This window comes from Stenella coeruleoalba, assembly GCF_951394435.1.
Source record: "Stenella coeruleoalba genome assembly, chromosome: 13".
NCBI classification, from domain to species: domain Eukaryota; kingdom Metazoa; phylum Chordata; class Mammalia; order Artiodactyla; family Delphinidae; genus Stenella; species Stenella coeruleoalba.
In genome coordinates, this window is record NC_137159.1 from 74556560 (window position 1) to 74576791 (window position 20232).

Here is a 20232-nt window from a genome sequence, read left to right on the forward strand (position 1 = left end):
ACTTTGAGCTCCAGGTAGGCTCTCCGGGATTCCTGACCCTCAGAAACTGTGCGAGATAATAAATGTTTTAAGCTGCTATGTTTTGGGGTAATTTGTTAAGCAGCGGTAGGTAATGAATGCACTCCTCACTCTCTTTTACCCTGCCTTTTAGTTCCTCTTCCACTGTCACTATATATCAATGTATTTAATTTGTTTATTTTGGGTTTTGGTGAGAGCAAGTGTTTTTCTCTCTGGGTTGCCTTTGAGTCCTCTGTGCCTGGAAGAGTGTTTGGAATGTAATAGGTAGTCAATAAACATTGAATGAGTAATGAGAGTCTAAAATTCTTGTAAAAGGTGAAACTGTTTCAATTTCATTTATTGTTTTTAAATCAGTATACAATGGTCTAATTTTATAGCCATGTCTGCTTGTAGTAGACACCTTTGTGGAATGTTTGCCTGCTCACTAAAATACCCTTAACTGTAGCAGAGGGTCCCTGTCTATAAGGTACAGTATGACCCCTAGTGCTTGTTACTGATGATTGGACAACTGCTGACAACCAGACACAAGATGAGGCAATCAGAAAGTCTCCCCTGAGTATTTAGAATTAAAAATCAAGAGCCTGAGAAAAAAGATCCTCTGTGTGTGGCTGTCCCTGTGTATCAATTAGGACAGGCTACATTGTAAGAACACCAAAAGTAACAGCAGAGGTTTCTTTCTTTCTCCAAAGTATTCGTCACAGGATGGTCAATAGGCTTTATGTAGCAGCAGCTACTGAAGGACACAGGCTCTTGGGACAGACATCATTCAAATGTTGCCATCACCTCACCAGGAAAAAGTGAAGTTTTGGAGCATCTCACACAAGAAATCAACTGCTCAGCTGGAAGTTACACAGCATTCTCCTCACAACTCATTGGCCAGAATTACTCACATCCCCTTGGTCCCTCCCTTCCTCCACTCCCCACCCCTGAACTATAAGGGAAATGTGATCCTAATAAGTGCCTAGAAGGTAGAAAGTAGAAACTATATGAACAGCAAATAATATGGAGATAATAATACAGACTGGCCAAAGGTCTGGAAAGATAGATTTAAAAAAAAATGGAACCCCTTTGGTTAACTTTTCTGGCACAGTCTTATTTAATGAAATCAGAGACACAAATCACTTGAGCAATGCACCATAAATGCATATGCAAGAATTGAAAGAACTGCTGCATTTGAACCACACTCATCGGAATTTTGCACACATTGAGCTGTGCATTAGTAACGAGGGACAACACCTTGAACATACCATGTAATGTCACTGCAATGTAATCATTCACTTATTTTGTGCATTTGTCTATGTTTCCAGACTCTCTGGTCACACGTTAATACTGACTTCATTGGGGTTGCTGTGAGGATTAAAAATGAGTTGATTCATGACAAGCTCTTAGCACAGTGAGTGGCATCTTCTAAACTCATTGGGTTAACTATTATGTTTAGGAAGTTAAGTGAAAGCAGGGAAGGTAATAAAGAGGTACCAGTCAACTTCCAACAACTGGTTGGAAGGTGGTGCCTATAAGAGGTACCAGTCAACTTCCAACAACTGGTTGGAAGGTGGTGCCTATCACTGACATGTTGAATGAAAAAGCATCAAGTCTTCTCCTCTATGTGTGGGGGAGATTACTGATTTGCCGGTTTACTAGTCCGCTTCGACCCCTGGCTATAAAACTACTTTGTTTTCTCTATTGCATTTTTGAACAGATATATGCCGCTCACCTATTACGTGCCAGGTGCTGAAGATGCCAACAGTTCGCAAGATGAATATGACCTTTGTCTTCATGGAGTTCGGATGTGGTAAGCTCGAAATACCTCTGGAATCGGCATTTTCAGCATTTTGCTAAAGGGCCGAGTAGCAGAGGCTGGGCATATTAATGCTAATAAACAGGGCAACTGAGAACCAACTTGCCTGTGAATGTGGGGAAAGGAAGGGAAGAGATGCAACCAGTAACGTATGAAGGGAAACATGGGCATGGGGGAGAACTGGAGAAAGGGAAGCTGAAGTGTATCAAGGATGACTAAAATAAAAGGCGGATGAAATTCATATGAAAGGGAAGAGAAAGTTTCAGCGTAGCGACAGCTTCCCAGCGGTCTCGTTGGATCTGGGCCACAGGGCCTAACCCAGGGTGAAGAACCTCCCAAACCCCAACACACCACGTCTGGTAAAGGAACCAGTTCCCGGGAGCGGCGAGCGGCGCGCGGCGCGGCGCGGCGCTGTGACGTCAGAGGGAGGCGGGACTTCCCGTCCCGGTGACGCCTAACCAAGACGGCCACGGTAGAGCCAGCTGCTTTCTAGGCTGACAGGTGAGGACCTGCCTCCCACGCTCGGGGTGACTTTGTAGGAGAAAGGACGGCTGGGCAGGCACGCGGGAGCTGGAACCCTTCATCTCTGTGGCTCCTCGCAGAGCCCGTGCTGTCCTTAGCCTAACGGCTGCGACCGCTCGGGGGTTCGGGGCCACTTTGGCCGGGAGCCCCTTTGGCTGCTTGCCCAGCGGGAACGTACCATTTGTTCTGCTAACTGTAGCCCGCCTGTGGAGAGTCTTATGGCGGCTCCTCTGGGGGGTAAGGTCCAGGACGTTGGGCGACTGGCAGGGCAGAAATGACTAAAAGTGACTAGAGTCTGGGCCGGGGACTCCAAAGGTCTGAGTTCTTGTACCAACCAAGCCTGTAGCCCTGGGCAAGTCACTCTCTTCCCTCCCTGGGTCTGTTTCCAACCTTGTCCATTAACGGGCTCTTTTGATTTGGAATCGAGTTTCTCATCAGGATCAACTTCCTCCCCCACGCCTCTCCCAAATTTGTTACACCAGGTATCCTTGAGAACTGACTCTTGCACCAATTTCTGAACTTTACACTCCCCTAGCCAGTTATTTGAGTTTCACTCTAGCTGCTGTAATATTTCTCCGTGGCGCCAAGGTCAAAACGGCGCTTGCTCCCTTGAATTTGGAGTGCAGCATTTTGGGGAAACAATTGCGGGCCTTGTTGCCTCTACTGAGTGCCATGCATCATGGTATTTTTCAGAAATAGTTTGTCTCATTTTTTCTCATGTATAAAATGGGGTACATTAGTAGCCACTTGATAAGATTATTTTATTAACTGAGATAATTCATACAACACTTGGAACAGTGCTTTATGTGTAATAAGCACTTAGTAAACATCAACTCTTAAAGAATGACCCGTACACTGACTTTCACAGCTCTCTTGAAGTTTTTTGCAGCAGACACCTAGTGCTCATGCTGCTTTTCATCCACACATAGGCCTTACTGTAAACTGTCACCCTTGGTTTTTTTTTATTTTTCTACACGAGACAGGTTGCATAATTCCTTTAAGATGCATCCAAGTTGTTGAGTGTGTCAATAGTTTGTTCCTTTTTATCGCTGAGTAGTATTCTATGGTATGGTTGTACCACAGTTGGTTTTACCATTCGCTTGTTGAAGGACATTTGCGTAGTATCCATTATGGGCTGTTACAAATAGAACTGCTGTGAATCTTTGCTTGAAGGTTTTTCTGTGAATATGTTTTCATTTCTCTAGGAAAAATGCCCAATAGTACAATTATTGTGTCATAGGGTGTGCATTTAGTTAATTCATGTGATCATATGTTTTTTCTTTAGCATCTTGATATGGTGGACTACACTGATTGATTTTTGAATGTTGAGTATACATGGAATAGATCCCACATAATTCTTCTTATACATTGCTAGATTCTATTTGTTAATATTTTGTTAAGGTATAGATATGAGAGGTATTGGTGTGTAGTTGTGTTTTGGGGGTTTATTTGGTTTGTTTCTTTGTTTGTTTTTTGGCCACACCGCATGGCTTGTGAGATCTTAGTTCCCCGACCAGGGATTGAACCAGGCACAGGCAGTGAAAGTGCCAAGTCCTAACCACTGGACTGCCAGGAAATTCCCGTGTAGTTTTCTTTTTTTGTACTGTCTTTGTCCAGTTTTGGTATCAGGGCAATAGTATTCTGTAGGGTCTTTAGTGATAACCCCTGTTTCATTCCCGATGTTAGTGATTTGCATCTTCTCTCTTTTTCAGTGGTGGTTTATTGATTTTATTGATCTTTCTCAAAGAACTAGCACTTTAATTTTTCTGTTTTCAATTTTATTGATTTTTCCTCCATCATTTTCTTCTGCTTGCTTTAGGTTTAATCTGCTATTCTTTTTTCTAGTTTCTTGATTATTAATTTGAGACCTTTTATTGTTTCTAATGCTAGCATATAGTGCTATAAATTTCCCTCTCAGCATTGCTTTTGTTGCATCTCACAAATTTTGGTGTATTGTCTTTTCATTTTCATTGAGTTCTATGTATTCTTAAAATTTCCTTTGCAACTTCCTGTTTGACCCATGGATTATTTAGAAGTGTGCTCTTTGGTTTCCAAGTATTTGGAGAGTTACTTGTTGTCTTTTCTGTTACTGATTTCTAGTTTTATTCCATAATGGTCAGAAACATAAGCTGTATGATTTTAATTCTTTTAAATTTATGTTTGTTTTATGGCTCATGATGAGGTGTATCTTGGTGAATGTTCCATGGGCACTTGAATGTGTATTCTGCTGTTGTTGGATGTCAATTGCATGTCAATTATATCCTGTTGGTTGATGGTATTGTTAGGCTCTTCCATATATTATTGATTGTCTGTCTAGTAGATGTTTCCATTGCTAAAACTTTCCAACTATAATTGTGGAATTTTCTGTTTCTCCATTTAGCTCTATTGGTATTTGATTTTTGTATTTTGAATGTCTGTTGTTCAGTGCATATATATTTAGGATGTCTTCTTGGTGGATTAATCTTATCATTATGAAATGTCCTTGTTCAGTAATTTTCTTTGCTTTAAAGTCTACTTTATCTGATAGTTGCATAGCCATTGTTGCTTTTGTAAAATAATAATATTAGCGTGATATATCTTTTCCCATTCTTTTATTTGCAACCTACCAATGTCATTATGTTTGAAGTGAGTTTCTTTTAGGCAACATATAGTTAGGTCATGTTTCTTTTTAAATCCATTCTACCAGTCTCTGCCTTTTAACCAGTATAATTAGACAATTTGTATTTAAAATAATCATTGATATGTTAAGGCTTAATTCAGGCATTTTATTATTTATTGTTGTTGTTGGTTTCCTCTGTTATCATTTTTCTGTTTCTCTTTTCTTGCCTCCTTGTAGGTTACTTAAATGCTTTTTAGAATTTTATTTGACTTATTTACATTCTTGAGTATAGCTCTTAGTATACTTCTTTTTTTCATGGTTGCCCTAGGTATGACAGTATATATACATAACATCACACAGCCTACTTTTGTATTGACATTTTACTGCCTTAAGTGAAGTGTAGAAAACTCACTTACATTTACATCTTTTTACCCTTTTCATTTTTTAAATATAATTATCAGATTTCCTCTACATACACTGAATACCACATTAAACTTTTGCTTCAACCATGAAATATTATTGAAGAAGCTAATGACGAGAAACATAATCCATTATATTTACCACTGCTTTTACCTAGTCCATTGTTCTTTTTTATCTGAAGTTAAACCTTATTCACTTATTCCTTTCTGTTTGGAGAACTTCCTTTAAGAGATCTTACTTGAGAGGTAGATACGTTAGTGACAAATTCCTTTAGTTTTTCTTCATTTGAGAATATCTTTATTTCTCCTTCATTCTTGATGGACAGTAAGGATAGTTTTTTCTGGTAAGGAATTTGGGGTTGAGAGTTACTTTCCTTCCGCACTTGAAAAACGTTTGCCACTTCTTCCTAGCCTCCTTGGTTTCTGATGAGACATCTGCTGACAGTCAAATTATTGTTTGCCTGTAGGTAATATGTCATTTCTCTCTGGCTGCTTTTTAGATTTTTTTCTTTGTTTTTAGTTTTCTGAAGTTTGACTATGATATGCTTTGTATTGTATTTCTTTGGTTTTATCCTATTTGGGGTTAACTCAGCTTCTTGAATCTGTAGGTTTTATGTGTTTTGCCAAATTAAAGAGGTTTTTTATAACATTTTCAGCCCCATACTCTTTCTTCTATTTCCCTGGGAATCTGGTTATACAAACGTTGGGCCATTTGTTATTTTCCTACCAGTCCCTGAGATCCTGCTCATTTTTTTAAAAGTCTGTTTTTGTCTTGTTTAGATTTAGTAAATTCTATTGATGTGTCTACAAGTTCACTGATCCTGTTCTGTCAATTTAACTCTACTAGTGAACCCATCCACCAAGTTTTTAGAAATGTATTATATTTTTCAATTCTATAATTACATTTGGTTCTTACTTTTATAAAGTATTTTATTGTTTAAGGATAATTACTTTGAATATCCCTGTAATTTCTGAGCAAAATTAATGATAGCTGTGGATTATTTGTGCATATAAACTAATCATCTTACTCAAGATTTTAATCTTCTCAGCAGAATTATTGCTTTAATTAGCAGAAGAAAAGTGAACACATGTAATTTTTCTCTCCTTGTTTCAGTTAATTTCTTATCAGAAACCTAATAAAAGGGAAATGGGGAAGGAAATGAAGAAGGAAATTTAGGCCCTGGTAAATGGCAAATTGTAGTATCCCACTAGCAGGTGGAGTGGGAATTTTGGAATTCTAGAAAAAAGAAACCAAGAAGCAAAAATGAAATGAAAAATTTACATTTGCTTACTAAAACTTTTAAAGGAGTTTTGTGATATAGTTCCAGATTCAGAAAGCTCCCTCCTTTCCCCCTTTTTCCCTTGAATAACACTGACAATTTTAAGTACAACAGGTAACTTTCACTGGCCATACTTGAGATTTAGGTAATGTTGATTCTTGGTTTTATTGGTTCGATTTCTACCCTTACCAAATAATTAAAAATTAATCATGGACCCAATTGCCAGATTCATTGACATTATAGCACTGTGATTAAGAACGTATTTCCCAGTATGAAAATTTAATATATGAAAAGGTGGGGAAAAGATGGTTTTTAAAAATTAAATAGGATTAGCACAAGTAGCTCTCTATTGTAAGAAAAAGAAAATTGAATTCTTACATAGATGGCTTAAAAGTTAAAATGTAAAAACTAGAATAATAAAAATTACAATAAACATCTAGGAAGCTATATGTTAAATATAGGAGTCCAGAAAAGGGTTAGTATCAGCAATATACGAAGTTGTCTCACAAACCAATAAGAAAATGATAACCCACTTGGAAGTCAGGCAAAGGATATGAATAGACAATTCACAGAAAAGGAAGTCCAGAAGGCCAGCAAACATGAAACGATATTCAAGTATACTAGAAGTCAGAGCAATACAAATTAAAGAGTGAGATATTTTATACCCAAAGACTACAAGAATTAAAAGTAATGGTACCGCTTACTGATGATAGGATTGTAGTGTTTCCATTCCCCTCATCTTTAGCATCAGAATCCAAGTCATCTTTGTCACTTTCCCTTCCCTGGATTCCCTTACAGAATTATTACCAAGACTTCAGTCTCTCATTCACTCCTTTCCCACTCTTGCCCTTATTTCTTGCTTAGGTTATTTTGATAGCTTCCAAACTCTAGTGAAATCTTGTGTTTTCTCTGTCTTTCACAATCTTCTTAGTAATATAATTTGAAAGCGTCTGCAGAACTAAAATCTTTGTTTAACCTATTTTGACAGATTGTGTTTTCCAAAGTTGGCCACAACAATAACTCCCATACCACATACTATTCATATGATATGATACTTCCCTTATTTAGAGAGGTCCATTTTGCTCCCCTTGCATATAGGTGAGCTTGTGGCTAACATGCAAGTAATGCTGTGTGATTTCTGAGACTAGGTCTTAAAAGGTGATGCAGTTTCAGTCTGTTCCTCTTGAGACAATTGGTCTTGGAACCCAGTTCTCATGCTCTGAACAAGCCCAAAATAGTCCATGTGGAGAGACCATACAGAGTGGACATGTATAGATATTCCTGGCCAGCAACCTATCTGAAAGCAGCATCAGTCATCAGACTTGTGAATAAAGATACTTCCAGAGGACTCTCACTTCCAGAGGACTCTCACTTCCAGAAGACTCTTGCCCCCAGTGAACATATCACACCCACCAGTGACCACAGGAGAAGCAAATAATAATAAAGATAAATAAAAGAAATAATAAAATTAAAAACCATAGTACAGCCCTCGTTGAGAGCAGTGGGAGAGGAGGGGCTGCCCTGAGTGTGGTCCTTGCCTGGATTTTGACACAGCAACTTTCTGTAGTGAGCACTTTGTATGAATTGTGGACTTCCTTTTCTCAAGTTGTGGGTATTTATTCTGTAATCTGTCTAGAGCACACATTGAAATCCAACTTCTAATAAACATAATGGTGCAATCCCCCCCGCCGCCCACAGTAAAAAGTCTCCTCAACTAAGGCCCCAGATATTACAGATTAGAGATAGGCTATTCTTGCTATGCCCTTTCTTAATTCCTGACCCACAGAATCCATGAGTATAATAAAATGGTTGTTTTAAGCCACCAAGTTTTGGAATAATGCAGCAGGCATAACTAGAACACCCATATAATGTATATAATCTTGGTGTTTGTGACTAATGACAGCTATCTTTCTTCCTATCCAATCTATATATATTTATTTCTCTTCTGTGTCTTATTACATTGGTAGAGACCTCAAGTACACTGTAGAATAGAAGTGTTGACAGCAGACTTCCTTGTCTTGATGTCAAACTCAGAGGTACCTTTAGTATTTCACCCTTAGTAAAATATCTACTGTAGGTTTTGTTGTTGTTGTTTTTGCTGTAGGTTTTTTATAGATTCTTAGATTCTGTAAAAGATAATCCCTCTATTTCTTCTTTTTTAAGAGTTTTTCGTGACTGTATTTTATTTTATCAAGTGTATTTTCTGTTGGTTGAGATGATTATATACCTTTCTCCTTTATTCTACTAATGTGTTACATTGATTACATTTTGAATGTTTAAACAACCTTGCATTTCTGATCTATACACAATTTGGTTGTCGTGTGTACCCTTTATGTATCACTGAATTTGGTCTCCTAATATTTTGAATAGAGTTTTTGCATCTATGTTTCTGAGAGAGGTTGTCCCATATGTTTCCTTTCTTATAATGCCCTTGTCAGGTATTATACCAAGGGTTTACTGGCCTCATAAAATGAGTTGATAAATGGGCACTCTTTTTCTGTTCTCTGGCCAACTCTGTAAGATTGGTATTATTTCTTCCTTAAATGTTGACTCTCATCTGGACTAGGAGTTATGAATTCAATGTCTGCTGGATATAGGACTATAAAGATGTTTCTAGCCTTTTTGTGTTTGTTTCAGAATTTGCCCACATCAAATTTATTGGCATAAAGTTCCTCATAATATTCTTTTATTATCTTTTTAATGTCCATAAAATCTGGAGTGATATCTTCTCTTCACTTCTTATATTGGTTATTTGTGCCCTTTTCCTTGATGTGTCTTCTCAGGGATTTGTTTATTTATTTATAGGTCTTTTCAAAGAGCAAACTTTTGGCTTTGTTAATCTTTTCAAATGTAAACTTTCTTTTCCTATCCCATTAATTTCTATTTTTTGTTATTTTACTTTTTCTATTTTATTTATTTGGATTCATTTAGTTTTTCTAACTCCCTAAGATAGATAGTTAGATCCTTGATTTCCAGCCTTTTTTTCCTACTAGTTTAGAAAATATTTTAGAAAGTATTTTAAGACTTTAAATTTTCTTGCATTCATGCCTTTGTCTGTATCCTATACATTTTGATATATCATATTTCATTATTTGTTTCATTATTCTATTCTAAATTGCATTGTGATTTCTTCTTTCCCTCATCAGTTATTTAGAAGTATATTGCTTAATTTCCAAAAATTGGCAGATTTTCTTATTATTTTTGTTATTTATTTTTGGCTTAATTCCACTGTGGTTAGAGAACATCCTCTATATTATTTCAGTTCTTTGAAATTTGTTGAGTCTTGCTGTATGGCCAAGTATGTGGTCAGTTTTGGTAAATGTTCCATGTACACTTGAAAAGGATATGCATTTTGCACTTATTTGGTGTAGAGTTCTATATATGTCAGTTATGTTGATTATGTTAACATAAATATTAATTATGTCAATCAAAATTTATATATTTTTGTTGATTTTTTTCTGTGCTCATTCTATCATTCTAAGAGGTGTGTTAGAATCTTTCACTATGCTTGTGGATTTGTCTATTTCTCTTTTTACTTATGTCCCCATACAATGTTGTTACAATATTATTGACCATATTTCTTATGCTGCATATTACATCCCTGTGACTTATTTATTATATAACCGGAGGTTTGTACCTCTTAATCCCCTTCACCTATTTCACCCACCTTCCTACCCACTTCAGGATCAAACTTAATTTTAATGTTTTTTTTTTTTTTTTTTTTTTTGCGGTACGCGGTCCTCTCACTGTTGTGGCCTCTCCCGTTGCGGAGCACAGGCTCCGGACGCGCAGGCTCAGTGGCCATGGCTCACGGGCCCAGCCGCTCCGCGGCATGTGGGATCTTCCCAGACCGGGGCACGAACCCGTGTCGCCTGCATTGGCAGGCGGACTCTCAACCACTGCGCCACCAGGGAAGCCCTAATGTACCTTTTAAACTAAAAAAGCCTCTCTAATTTAAAACAACTCCTAGACTCACTTCTATTATATACCAAACATTTAATATACTACAGAGATCACCAGCATGTCAAAGTTTGCTACCAGCCTAATTAAAAAAAAAAAAAACTTGGAATAAAGCTTCCGCTGCCAATTTTGTATGTATTTGTACTTCTTATATTGTGTTTTGATAAAAATTACAAATTTTGTATCTCTTCCCTGGGCCTTTAAAAATTTAATGCTCACTTGTCTAGTCACTAAATACTTTACAAGTAGGTTTAGTACTGTGCCCAGGAATACCACTAATTAATTGCCAGTCAAAGTGCAGTACATGCAGAGTGTACGCTCTGCTTTGTGTAACTGTGGGACAATAACACGGGTCACAATTTATACTTGATAATAATATATATAAAATTTTTGTCATTTGAAGAAGTTTCAGCAGCTTCTTATCTGCCTTATATACATGATAAATAATACAAGTTATTTATAGATTTTGTTTGTGCTTTAACTTTGAAAGAAAAGTATCTTACTATCTCTTTTTCAAATGTAATGTAGTTTCATTGAAGACTACCTGGACATTGCAACGAGTTCTTTAAAAAATTTTTTTATCATGTGCAGTTCTTACATGATGGATAAAGTAGAATTCTGAGTAGCCAAAATAAAATGCAGACATTACTTGGATGCTAAAGCTTTGTGAGGGACTCATTTATAGTGGTCAAATGCTGCTTTTCAGTTTTGTGTATAGGTTTGTATAAGATTTAATTGGAAAAAAATTCTTTTCTAAAAGAAGTTAGAAACCCATTAATATAAGCAGATGAACACCTATGCTTAGCTGAGTAAGGATTGCCTAAGTTGTACAGATTATATCTACACTGTACACATGGTTTTTATCCAGGCTAAGTCTTGCTGCTTATCACAACTGATCATTAAAATTGCTTGTAGGTGGCAGCTAAAGGCGGGGCCATCAGCCTTTAATAATATATATTAGAACACATTGTCCTGTCTTAACCTGCCTACTGTTGGCAGCATTGAATTACCTTGGGTTCTTAGGTAAGGAAGAAAGTAAAGCTTTTCTTTACTTTTTTTATTTGGCTGTGTGAGATTCAGAAACATAAGAGTGAAGTAAAATAGAAAGATGCTTTACAAATACATACATTAACACAGTGTTTCTCAGCTGTATTTTACTTGAAGTGTTTTAGAGTTGTTGCTTTTTTGTTTTCTAATTTTCATAGACTGTTTAAGTTTCATATCTACTTGCATTCTCATTAACTTTGTGGCTAATCAAACTCCTAAGATGTCATTTACTTTGAAGTTAAGTATTTATGAGTTGAATACAGTTAATAACTTCGGATTCTCTTGTGGTGCAGATCTTAAATTTAGCCAGTGTTCTCTCTGTCAGTGCTCTAATTTAATACTGTGTATAACAGTTAAATCTAATATTGTTTCTAACACTTTACAAATGTCATAAGACCTTTATAAATATACTGTATTTTGTGATAGTTTCAAAGATTGGGCTACAGTGACATTTATAAGTGAACTAAAAATCAATCCACAAGAAAAGGTGAGATGATACTTTTATTTATTTAGTCAGTCAGTATATTTTTAATATAATTTTGAAAGGAGTCCCCACTTTTTAAGTGAAAAGTTTTCATTCCAGATATTTTTCCAGCCTTGGCACTGTTGACCTTTTGGGCTAGTGATTCTTTGTTGTGGGCGCTGTCCTGTGCAGTGTAGGATGCTTAGCCGCATCCCTGGCCTCTACTCACTAGATGCTGGTAGTAATACCTCCCCTGATACCAAGTTGTGACATTGAAAACTATTTTTATTTATTGCCATATGTCTTCTGGGAGCAAAATTGTCTCTGGTTTGAAGTCACTGCTCTAGAGAGACCTCACAGCCTGAGCACGGGGGTGAGGGGACAAGTGCTCCAGAAATCTTCTGAGAGGGTACATTGAAACCAGGGGAGAAATCCTTCTTCCTGCAGGGTCTCTCTTTCAGCACACTCTTCAAGGTACACATCATATCAGTTGGCAGAGGAAAAATATTTAAAAGACCCAGATCCATTTTTCCAGAGAAGGCAATGAAGGATGAATTTGGAGGCAATAAATTGATAAGTTGCACAAGGGGGAAAGCATTCCAGAAGCGGTGGCAGAGTAAAACCATTAGCAAAGGTATAGGAGCAGAAAAGCATGAAGACCCTGAGGAAATGCAGGGACAAGATAGACCAGAGGACAAGCTTGGCATAAAGTGGAAAGAGGAGAAAAAGCTTTAGGGGTACTTATAATCTAGACTCTAGAGGGCTCTGAATGAAAGGAAGATAGCTGAAGAGGAGGATAGAAAGAACAGTGAAAGTTTGGGACATGGTCGTATTGATAGACACAGGGAAGGCAGAGGAGGAGGGGTAATATAAATAATTTGGGACTGCATTTTTGCACATATATTGATTATTCAGAAAATTGTTCATGATGTTATCTCATATTCTGTTTTCTTCCACCTATCCATTTCATAATTTAATGGTATAATGCTTTAATAATGTATAAAAATATACTTACAGAATTTGGGATGAGAGGATTAATAGAGGAGAAAACTCAGAGCTCATCAAGGAGTTCACTGTCCCTCTTTACAGTTCTATCTGAGAGAGTACAAGGGCAGCCATAGCCTCTGTATTTTTTCACCAGGTGAAGGTAGGGGGACTTCTCTCACTGGTAGAGCATATAGCTATATAAGAATTCCAGCAGAGGGAAAGTGGAAGTTAGCCATGGATATTGTCAATTTAGACTGGAGAGGAGAGTGGTGGGATTTTTGTTTTGATTCACACTCCTCTATAGTCTTTAATTTCACCAAAGACATGCCCCTCTTTCTCTCTTCTCTTGTGGTTTAATTTTTTTTTCAATCCTGTAATCTAGAATAGCTGAATAGTCATATATCTCTCATATCTCTTTGTGACATTTCCTTCTAGGTATATTGAATTTTGTCTTTTTTATTCTCGAATATTGTCTTTGGCTCAAAGTTTTATATTTTAGTGACTCTTCATATTGTTCTTCTCGCCTTATTTAGAAATGGACTCAGAAATCAAGGAAGAAATTCCTGTGCACGAGGAATTCATTCTATGTTGTGGAATTGAAACCCAGGTTCTAAAGTGTGGGCCCTGGACTGACCTCACTAGCGATCAAATTGCCAACAGGCCTAAGCTGCTTATTTTCATTATTCCTGGTAAGTTTAAAAATCTGGATGAGAAGACTGTACACAGATACTTGTAACTATTTCTGATTTTAAGAGAATTTGATAAATATAAAAATCCTTATAGAAGGAAATACACTCAAACCATTGATAACAACCACCCTTGATACTTTAGTGGCTGGACGTTTTCTTTGTTATCTATGCATTAATAGTATATATATTATATACATTTTTTAAATCACAATGTATACCATAAGTAGTTTTATAATCTGCTTTTTAAAATTTCTTAACAGTATTTAGAATAATTAGAACTTTATCAAATAATATTTTTTGATAGTTTTTAAAATAATTTTTACTGTCTCATTTCAAGATGATTATAAGATTATGGTAGAACATTTATTTATTCTGGGATTTGTCAACTGGGTCATTTGTGATTTATGCTGGATCAGTATCAATAGAATGTTAGGGGAAGATGCTTGATTGTAGGTATTCGAAGCAGTTTTTAAAAATATGAGCTTGAAAAGTATGTGTGTGTGTGTATATATATATATATATATATATATATATATATATATCAGCCTAAAGGTTGAAAATGAAACTGTTAATATGTATCATATTATATCATCTCATGTACACAGCTAGGCCTATGGGGTATTATGGTTTCTTTTCTTGTACATTTTTGTTTGTTTTCCCTGGATTAATGGTTGTCCCTTTTATTTGCTTAGTTTTCTATGTTTCAATTGGTAATTTATCCTAAAATTATTCTCCAGAAGTGAAAAAAACTTCTCATTTTTTGAGTAATAGGGTTTCTGTTTTGTTTTGTTTTGTTTTTGGGGGGCTGTCCCTCCCAGAACTCTGTGTTCTTCGGCTCCAGTCCAGACTGGTTGCTCTCTAGGCTTCTTACACAGGCCATCCTGGGGACTCCTTTCGCTTTTCTCCTGGTTGGATTCCTTGTTTCCTGGATCCCGTATTTTTTTTTTTTCTGGGTTTATTCCCTTGTTTTTGGTGGAGCATACCTTCTAGGATCTTCCTGAGAAGAGGTGCATGGGAAGTGATCTTTCACAGTTCTAGCATGTCAGAAAATGTCTTAGAGTTCTAGGTTGGAGATCGTGGTTTCCTTAGAATTTAGAGGGCATGTTCATTGTTTTCCAGGGTTCAGACCGTTTTTGAGAAGTCTTGATATTATTCTGATTTTTTATCTTTTGTATGTGAAGCTCCCCCCCTCCCCCAGCAAAAAAATATTTTAGATCTTTTCTTTGTTCTAAGATTCTGAAATTTTATAGTCAGGCACCTTGGTATGGCTGTTTTTCATACATTGAATTTTGGTGGACCTTTTTAAGCCAGAAACTTCACTTCAGTTCTCAGAGCTCTGTGTTCTTTCTTTTTTATAGTCTTCTGTTTCGTGTGTTTTGTGGGTGCATTATCTTTTTTTTTGGCTTCCTGCATTGTTAGAGTTTTTGCTGCATTCCTTTTTCTGTTTCTATTAGTGTTTGTTTTTCCTCAAATGTTTGATAATCCTTGACTACCCTTTCATTTTGAAGAGGAAGATGTAAAAAATTTATTGGAAGCTTGTATTCAGGGGTGGGGCTTGTCCACCTATGCTTAGGGTGACCAGCCATCCTAGTCTGAGGGGTGTTCCAGGACACATGACTTTCGGTACTAAAACCATGACAACAGATAGGCAAAACGGAGTGGTTGGTTACCTTAGGTAATCCTCACCTTAAGGTGATTGGGTAGGGACCCAGCATTTCATTGGAGGATTTCCAGCTTTCAGTATCTGTAACTGTTTCTTGGATTGTTCAGTTTTCCAGGAAGGAATCTTCCAAGTATCCTGTTTGAGGAATGGAAGCCTGTCTGCTAATGTTCAGAGCTGAACAAGGGAGAGGAGGTTGGAGTTTCAGTGTTTCTTCTCAGTATAGTGCTTTCTCAGTATAGTGCTTTTGTTCTCAACTGGGCTAAGACTTCTGATCGAGAATCTCTTTGGTTTAACCTGTTCTGAAAATAAACTTCCAGTGTTCTGCCATGATGTAACAGTCTTTTTGGAAAGCAGCCTGTCAGCATCTATTAAAATTAAAAATACAGGGACTTCCCTGGTGGCACAGTGGTTAAGAATCCACCTGCCAGTGCAGGGGACACAGGTTCGATCCTTGGTCCAGGAAGATCCCACATGCCGCAGAGCAACTAAGCCTGTGTGCCACAGCCACTGAGCCCGCATGCCACAACTACTGAAGCCCACGCGCCTAGAGCCTGTGCTCTGCAACAAGAGAAGCCACCACAATGAGAAACCCGTGCACCGCAATGAAGAGTAGCCCCCGCTCACCACAGCTAGAGAAAGCCCATGCGCAGCAACGAAGACCCAATGCAGCCAAAAATAAATAAATAAATTTATTTTTTTAAAGAAAACATATGCTCTGCCAATAGTGAGGGAGAGTTTGAAATTCTAGGCATGATAAGTGCTATTAGATGAAGCTGAGATTTGGAGGCAATGGTAGAGTGTGGGATTGAGAAAATAATTAGAAACATCTTGGACTGGAGAAGGAATATCTTTCTGAGGCTAGAATGGAGGTGACGTTGGTTACTGAAATGGAGAAGTGTGAAGGTGTGTCAGAGGAAATAAAGTAGTTCCTGCCTCCTGACCTCTGTTTTCTCTGTTAGTTAAGAGTTGAGGTGATCTGTGGAGAGTAAGGATGGCAGAGGGTGGATTGGGGCCTTAAGGAAATTGGTCAGCATTGAAAATAGCAGATATGCAGGATGAAAGGAATTATTGACCAAAAACAAGTAGATAGATTTTGAGCAGGGCTGTGATCAAATAGCAGGTATATTGGGAGTGAAGTCTAAAAGGGTCAAAGATTGAGCTGGAGAAGCGCTATCAGAGTTAGGATGCTTTGGATGTAAACCATTTCTGGGTAATGAAAAGACATAGGCCTGTCATTGTTAAAGTTGTTGTCAGGATCAGCAGCATCACCTACGAACTTGTTACAAATGCAAGTTTTGGGACCCTATCCCAGATCTTGTGAACCAGAAACTCTGGGGGTGGGGCATCTGGGTTTTAAGAAGCCCTCTAGTGGATTTTGATATGCACACCACTGATCCAGGCTGTGGCTACTGGAATTCGTTGCTTAAATTGGATATAGGTGAAGTTCTTTGAATTTGATCGAGATAATGAATTATGGGACAAAGGTGTTGGCTCAGTCAGGCCTCCCAGATTTTGAAATCACCTAACTTATGGAATGGCAAGTGAAACTGACATTTAAGGGTCAAGGTTTTCAGGGAATGTGTGAGAATGACTAGAAAGTTGATAGATGGAAGCAGATGGCTTCAATCTTAGAGGAGGAGAGCTTGTTAACAGTAGGATGAACTATAAGTGGAGCAAACAGCCCACTCTATACTTCCCCAGTCAGAGGTGTTTTCACTCACTCATTGGTATTAGGTGCTAGGAGGGGTGTGTTGCAAAGGCCTTTGCTCTCATTGAGGTATATGAAGTGTTAGAGAATAGTGAGGTCTCTTCTGCAGGGCCTTGAAAGGAAGAGAGTCTATCATAGCGGAGAGCCAAGTTTAAGATATGATGAAGAGATAGAAGGAGCATTCATTGAAGACACTGAGGAGAAAGGGAAGTTTAAAACACTTGTTTTTTGGTTTTGTTTTTGTTTTTTTTTGCAGTACGCGGGCCTCTCTCTGTTGTGGCCTCTCCCGTTGTGGAGTAAAGGCTCTGGACGCGCAGGCTCAGCGGCCATGGCTCATGGGCCCAGCCACTCCGTGGCATGTGGGATCTTCCTGGACCGGGGCATGAACCCGCGTCCCCTGCATCGGCAGGCAGACTCTCAACCACTGCGCCACCAGGGAAGCCCCAACACTTGTTTTTTAATAGTGTCATTGTTTTATAGTGGCTTTGACATTTTCAGATCATTTTGTTTCCTGGTGTTCTTTTATGTTTGCCCTTCTATTCTCCTTGCTGCCCTTGGCCCGTTTCTGTGGGCTTTGTGCAAGCTGTAGGCTCTTGCTGCTCTTTAGTTTGTGGAATTCAAAATTGTATTTTATTTGGGGAGCTAGTACTTTTATATTGTGGGGAAAATTAGGATGACAGTATTTCAAAGATTGTTAAACCACTATAGACCTCATGTTTAGTCCATCTCTGATAGACTGACGTAAAATTTTATTTTAAATCACTTTTTCTTTTTAACATCTTTATTGGAGTATAATTACTTTACAATGGTGTGTTAGTTTCTGCTTTATAACAAAGTGAATCAGTTATACATATACATATGTTCCCATATCTCCTCCCTCTTGTGTCTCCCTCCCTCCCACCCTCCCTATCCCACCCCTCTAGGTGGTCACAAAGCACCAAGCTGATCTCCCTATGTTATGCAGCTGCTTCCAACTAGCTATCTGTTTTACATTTGGTAGTATATATAAGTCCATGCCACTCTCTCACTTCGTCCCAGCTTACCCTTCTCCCTCCCCATGTCCTCAAGTCCATTCTCTACATCTGTTTCTTTATTCCTGTCCTGTCCCTAGGTTCTTCATAAACTTTTTTTTTTTTAGATTGCATATATATGTGATAGCATGCAGTATTTTTCTTTTTCTGACTTCACTCTGTATGACAGATTCTAGGTCCATCCACTTCACTACAAATAACTCAATTTTGTTTCTTTTTATGGCTGAGTAATATTCTGTTGTTTATATGTGCCACATTTTCTTTATCCATTCATCTGTTGATGGACACTTAGGTTGCTTCCATGTCCTGGCTATTGTAAATAGAGCTGCAGTGAACATTGTGGTACATGACTCTTTTTGAATTATGGTTTTCTCAGGGTATATGCCCAGTAGTGGGATTGCTGGGTCACATGATAGTTCTATTTTTAGTTTTTTTAAGGAACCTCCATATTGTTCTCCATAGTGGCTGTATCAATTTACGTTCCCACCAACAGTGCAAGAGGGTTCCTTTTTCTCCACACCCTCTCCAGCATTTATTGTTTGTAGATTTTTTTTAACATCTTTATTGGAGTATAATTGCTTTACAATGGTATGTTAGTTTCTGCTTTATAACATAGTGAATCAGCTATACATTTACATATACCCCCATATCTCCTCCCTCTTGCGTCTCCCTCCCACCCTCCCTATCCCACCCCTCTAGGTGGTCACAAAGCACCAATCTGATCTCCCTGTGTTACGCGGCTGCTCCCCACTAGCTATCTATTGTACATTTGGTAGTATATATAAGTCCATGACACCCTCTCACTTCGTCCCGGCTTACTCTTCTCCCTCCCCATGTCCTCAAGTCCATTCTCTACATCTGCGTCTTTATTCCTGTCCTGCCCGTAGGTTCTTCATAACCATTTTTTTTTAAGATTCCATATATATGTTAGCATACGGTATTTGTTTTTCTCTTTCTGACTTACTTCACTCTGTATGACAGACTCTAGGTCCATCCACCTCACTACAAATAACTCAATTTCGTTTCTTTTTATGGCTGAGTAATATTCCATTGTATATATGTGCCACATCTTCTTTCCATTCATCTGTCGATGGATGCTTAGGTTGCTTCCATGTCCTGGCTATTGTAAATAGAGCTGCAATGAGCATTGTGGTACATGACTCTTTGAATTATGGTTTTCTCAGGGTATATGCCCAGTAGTGGGATTGCTGGGTCATATGGTAGTTCTATTTTTAGTTTTCTAAGGAACCTCCATACTGTTCTCCATAGTGGCTGTATCAATTTATATTCCCACCAACAGTGCAGGAGGGTTCCCTTTTCTCCACACCCTCTCCAGCATTTATTGTTTGTAGATTTTTTGATGATGGCCATTCTGACCAGTGTGACGTGATTCCTCACTGTAGTTTTGATTTTTATTTCTCTAATGATTAGTGATGTTGAGCATCCTTTCATGTGTTTGTTGGCTATCTGTGTATCTTCTTTGGAGAAATATCTATTTAGGTCTTCTGCCCATTTTTGGATTGGGTTGTTTGTTTTTTTGATATTGAACTGCATGAGCTGCTTGTAGTATTTTAAATCACTTTGCTTATACACATAGCAAAATTAGTTCATCACTTTTAAGTTAGTAATGATAATGAGGAATTATTTATTGGAAGCCACAGATTGAGGAGGTTTTAATTTAGTTTCATCTTTTCCAGTGAACTTTTGTTGTAGAATTTCTGCTAATAGCATCCTTGGACTTCCTTTAAGTAGTGAAATAAGCAAAGGGAGGCAGTATGAGAACTCACTATAGAACGTATTGAATCATTATAATTCTCAAGTGGTCATATGGGGTTAATGGAATCATGTGGCATGTCTTGTATTGTGAGTACAGTGATTGGAGATGGAGCAGACAAGGCTCCATGGAGAAGCCCAAAGTTCTGTCCACATGACAACCTTCTCTAGATGCCATGCCACATTAACTTGATATATGGAAGTTTTGTCCCATACAAGATTAACTAGAAGGCATAAGTCTACAATTGCAATGTTAAGTAGTTAAGGGTTTATTG

At 37.9% G+C, this 20232-nt stretch overlaps 1 protein-coding gene across 3 annotated transcripts in view; it reads left to right on the plus strand.

Annotated features, from left to right (window-relative positions):
• The first annotated feature begins 1790 nt into the window (after nt 1-1790).
• The window catches only part of LDAH (lipid droplet associated hydrolase), a 94743-nt gene continuing 76301 nt past the window's right edge, over nt 1791-20232 (plus strand). For all 3 annotated transcript variants that reach the window (XM_079941668.1, XM_079941669.1, XM_079941670.1), the window contains exons 1-2: nt 1791-2317; nt 13627-13782. In XM_079941668.1, the coding sequence (XP_079797794.1) occupies nt 13629-13782 (154 nt within the window). In that variant the 5' untranslated portion in view covers nt 1791-2317; nt 13627-13628. The remainder of the gene's footprint in view (nt 2318-13626; nt 13783-20232) is intronic.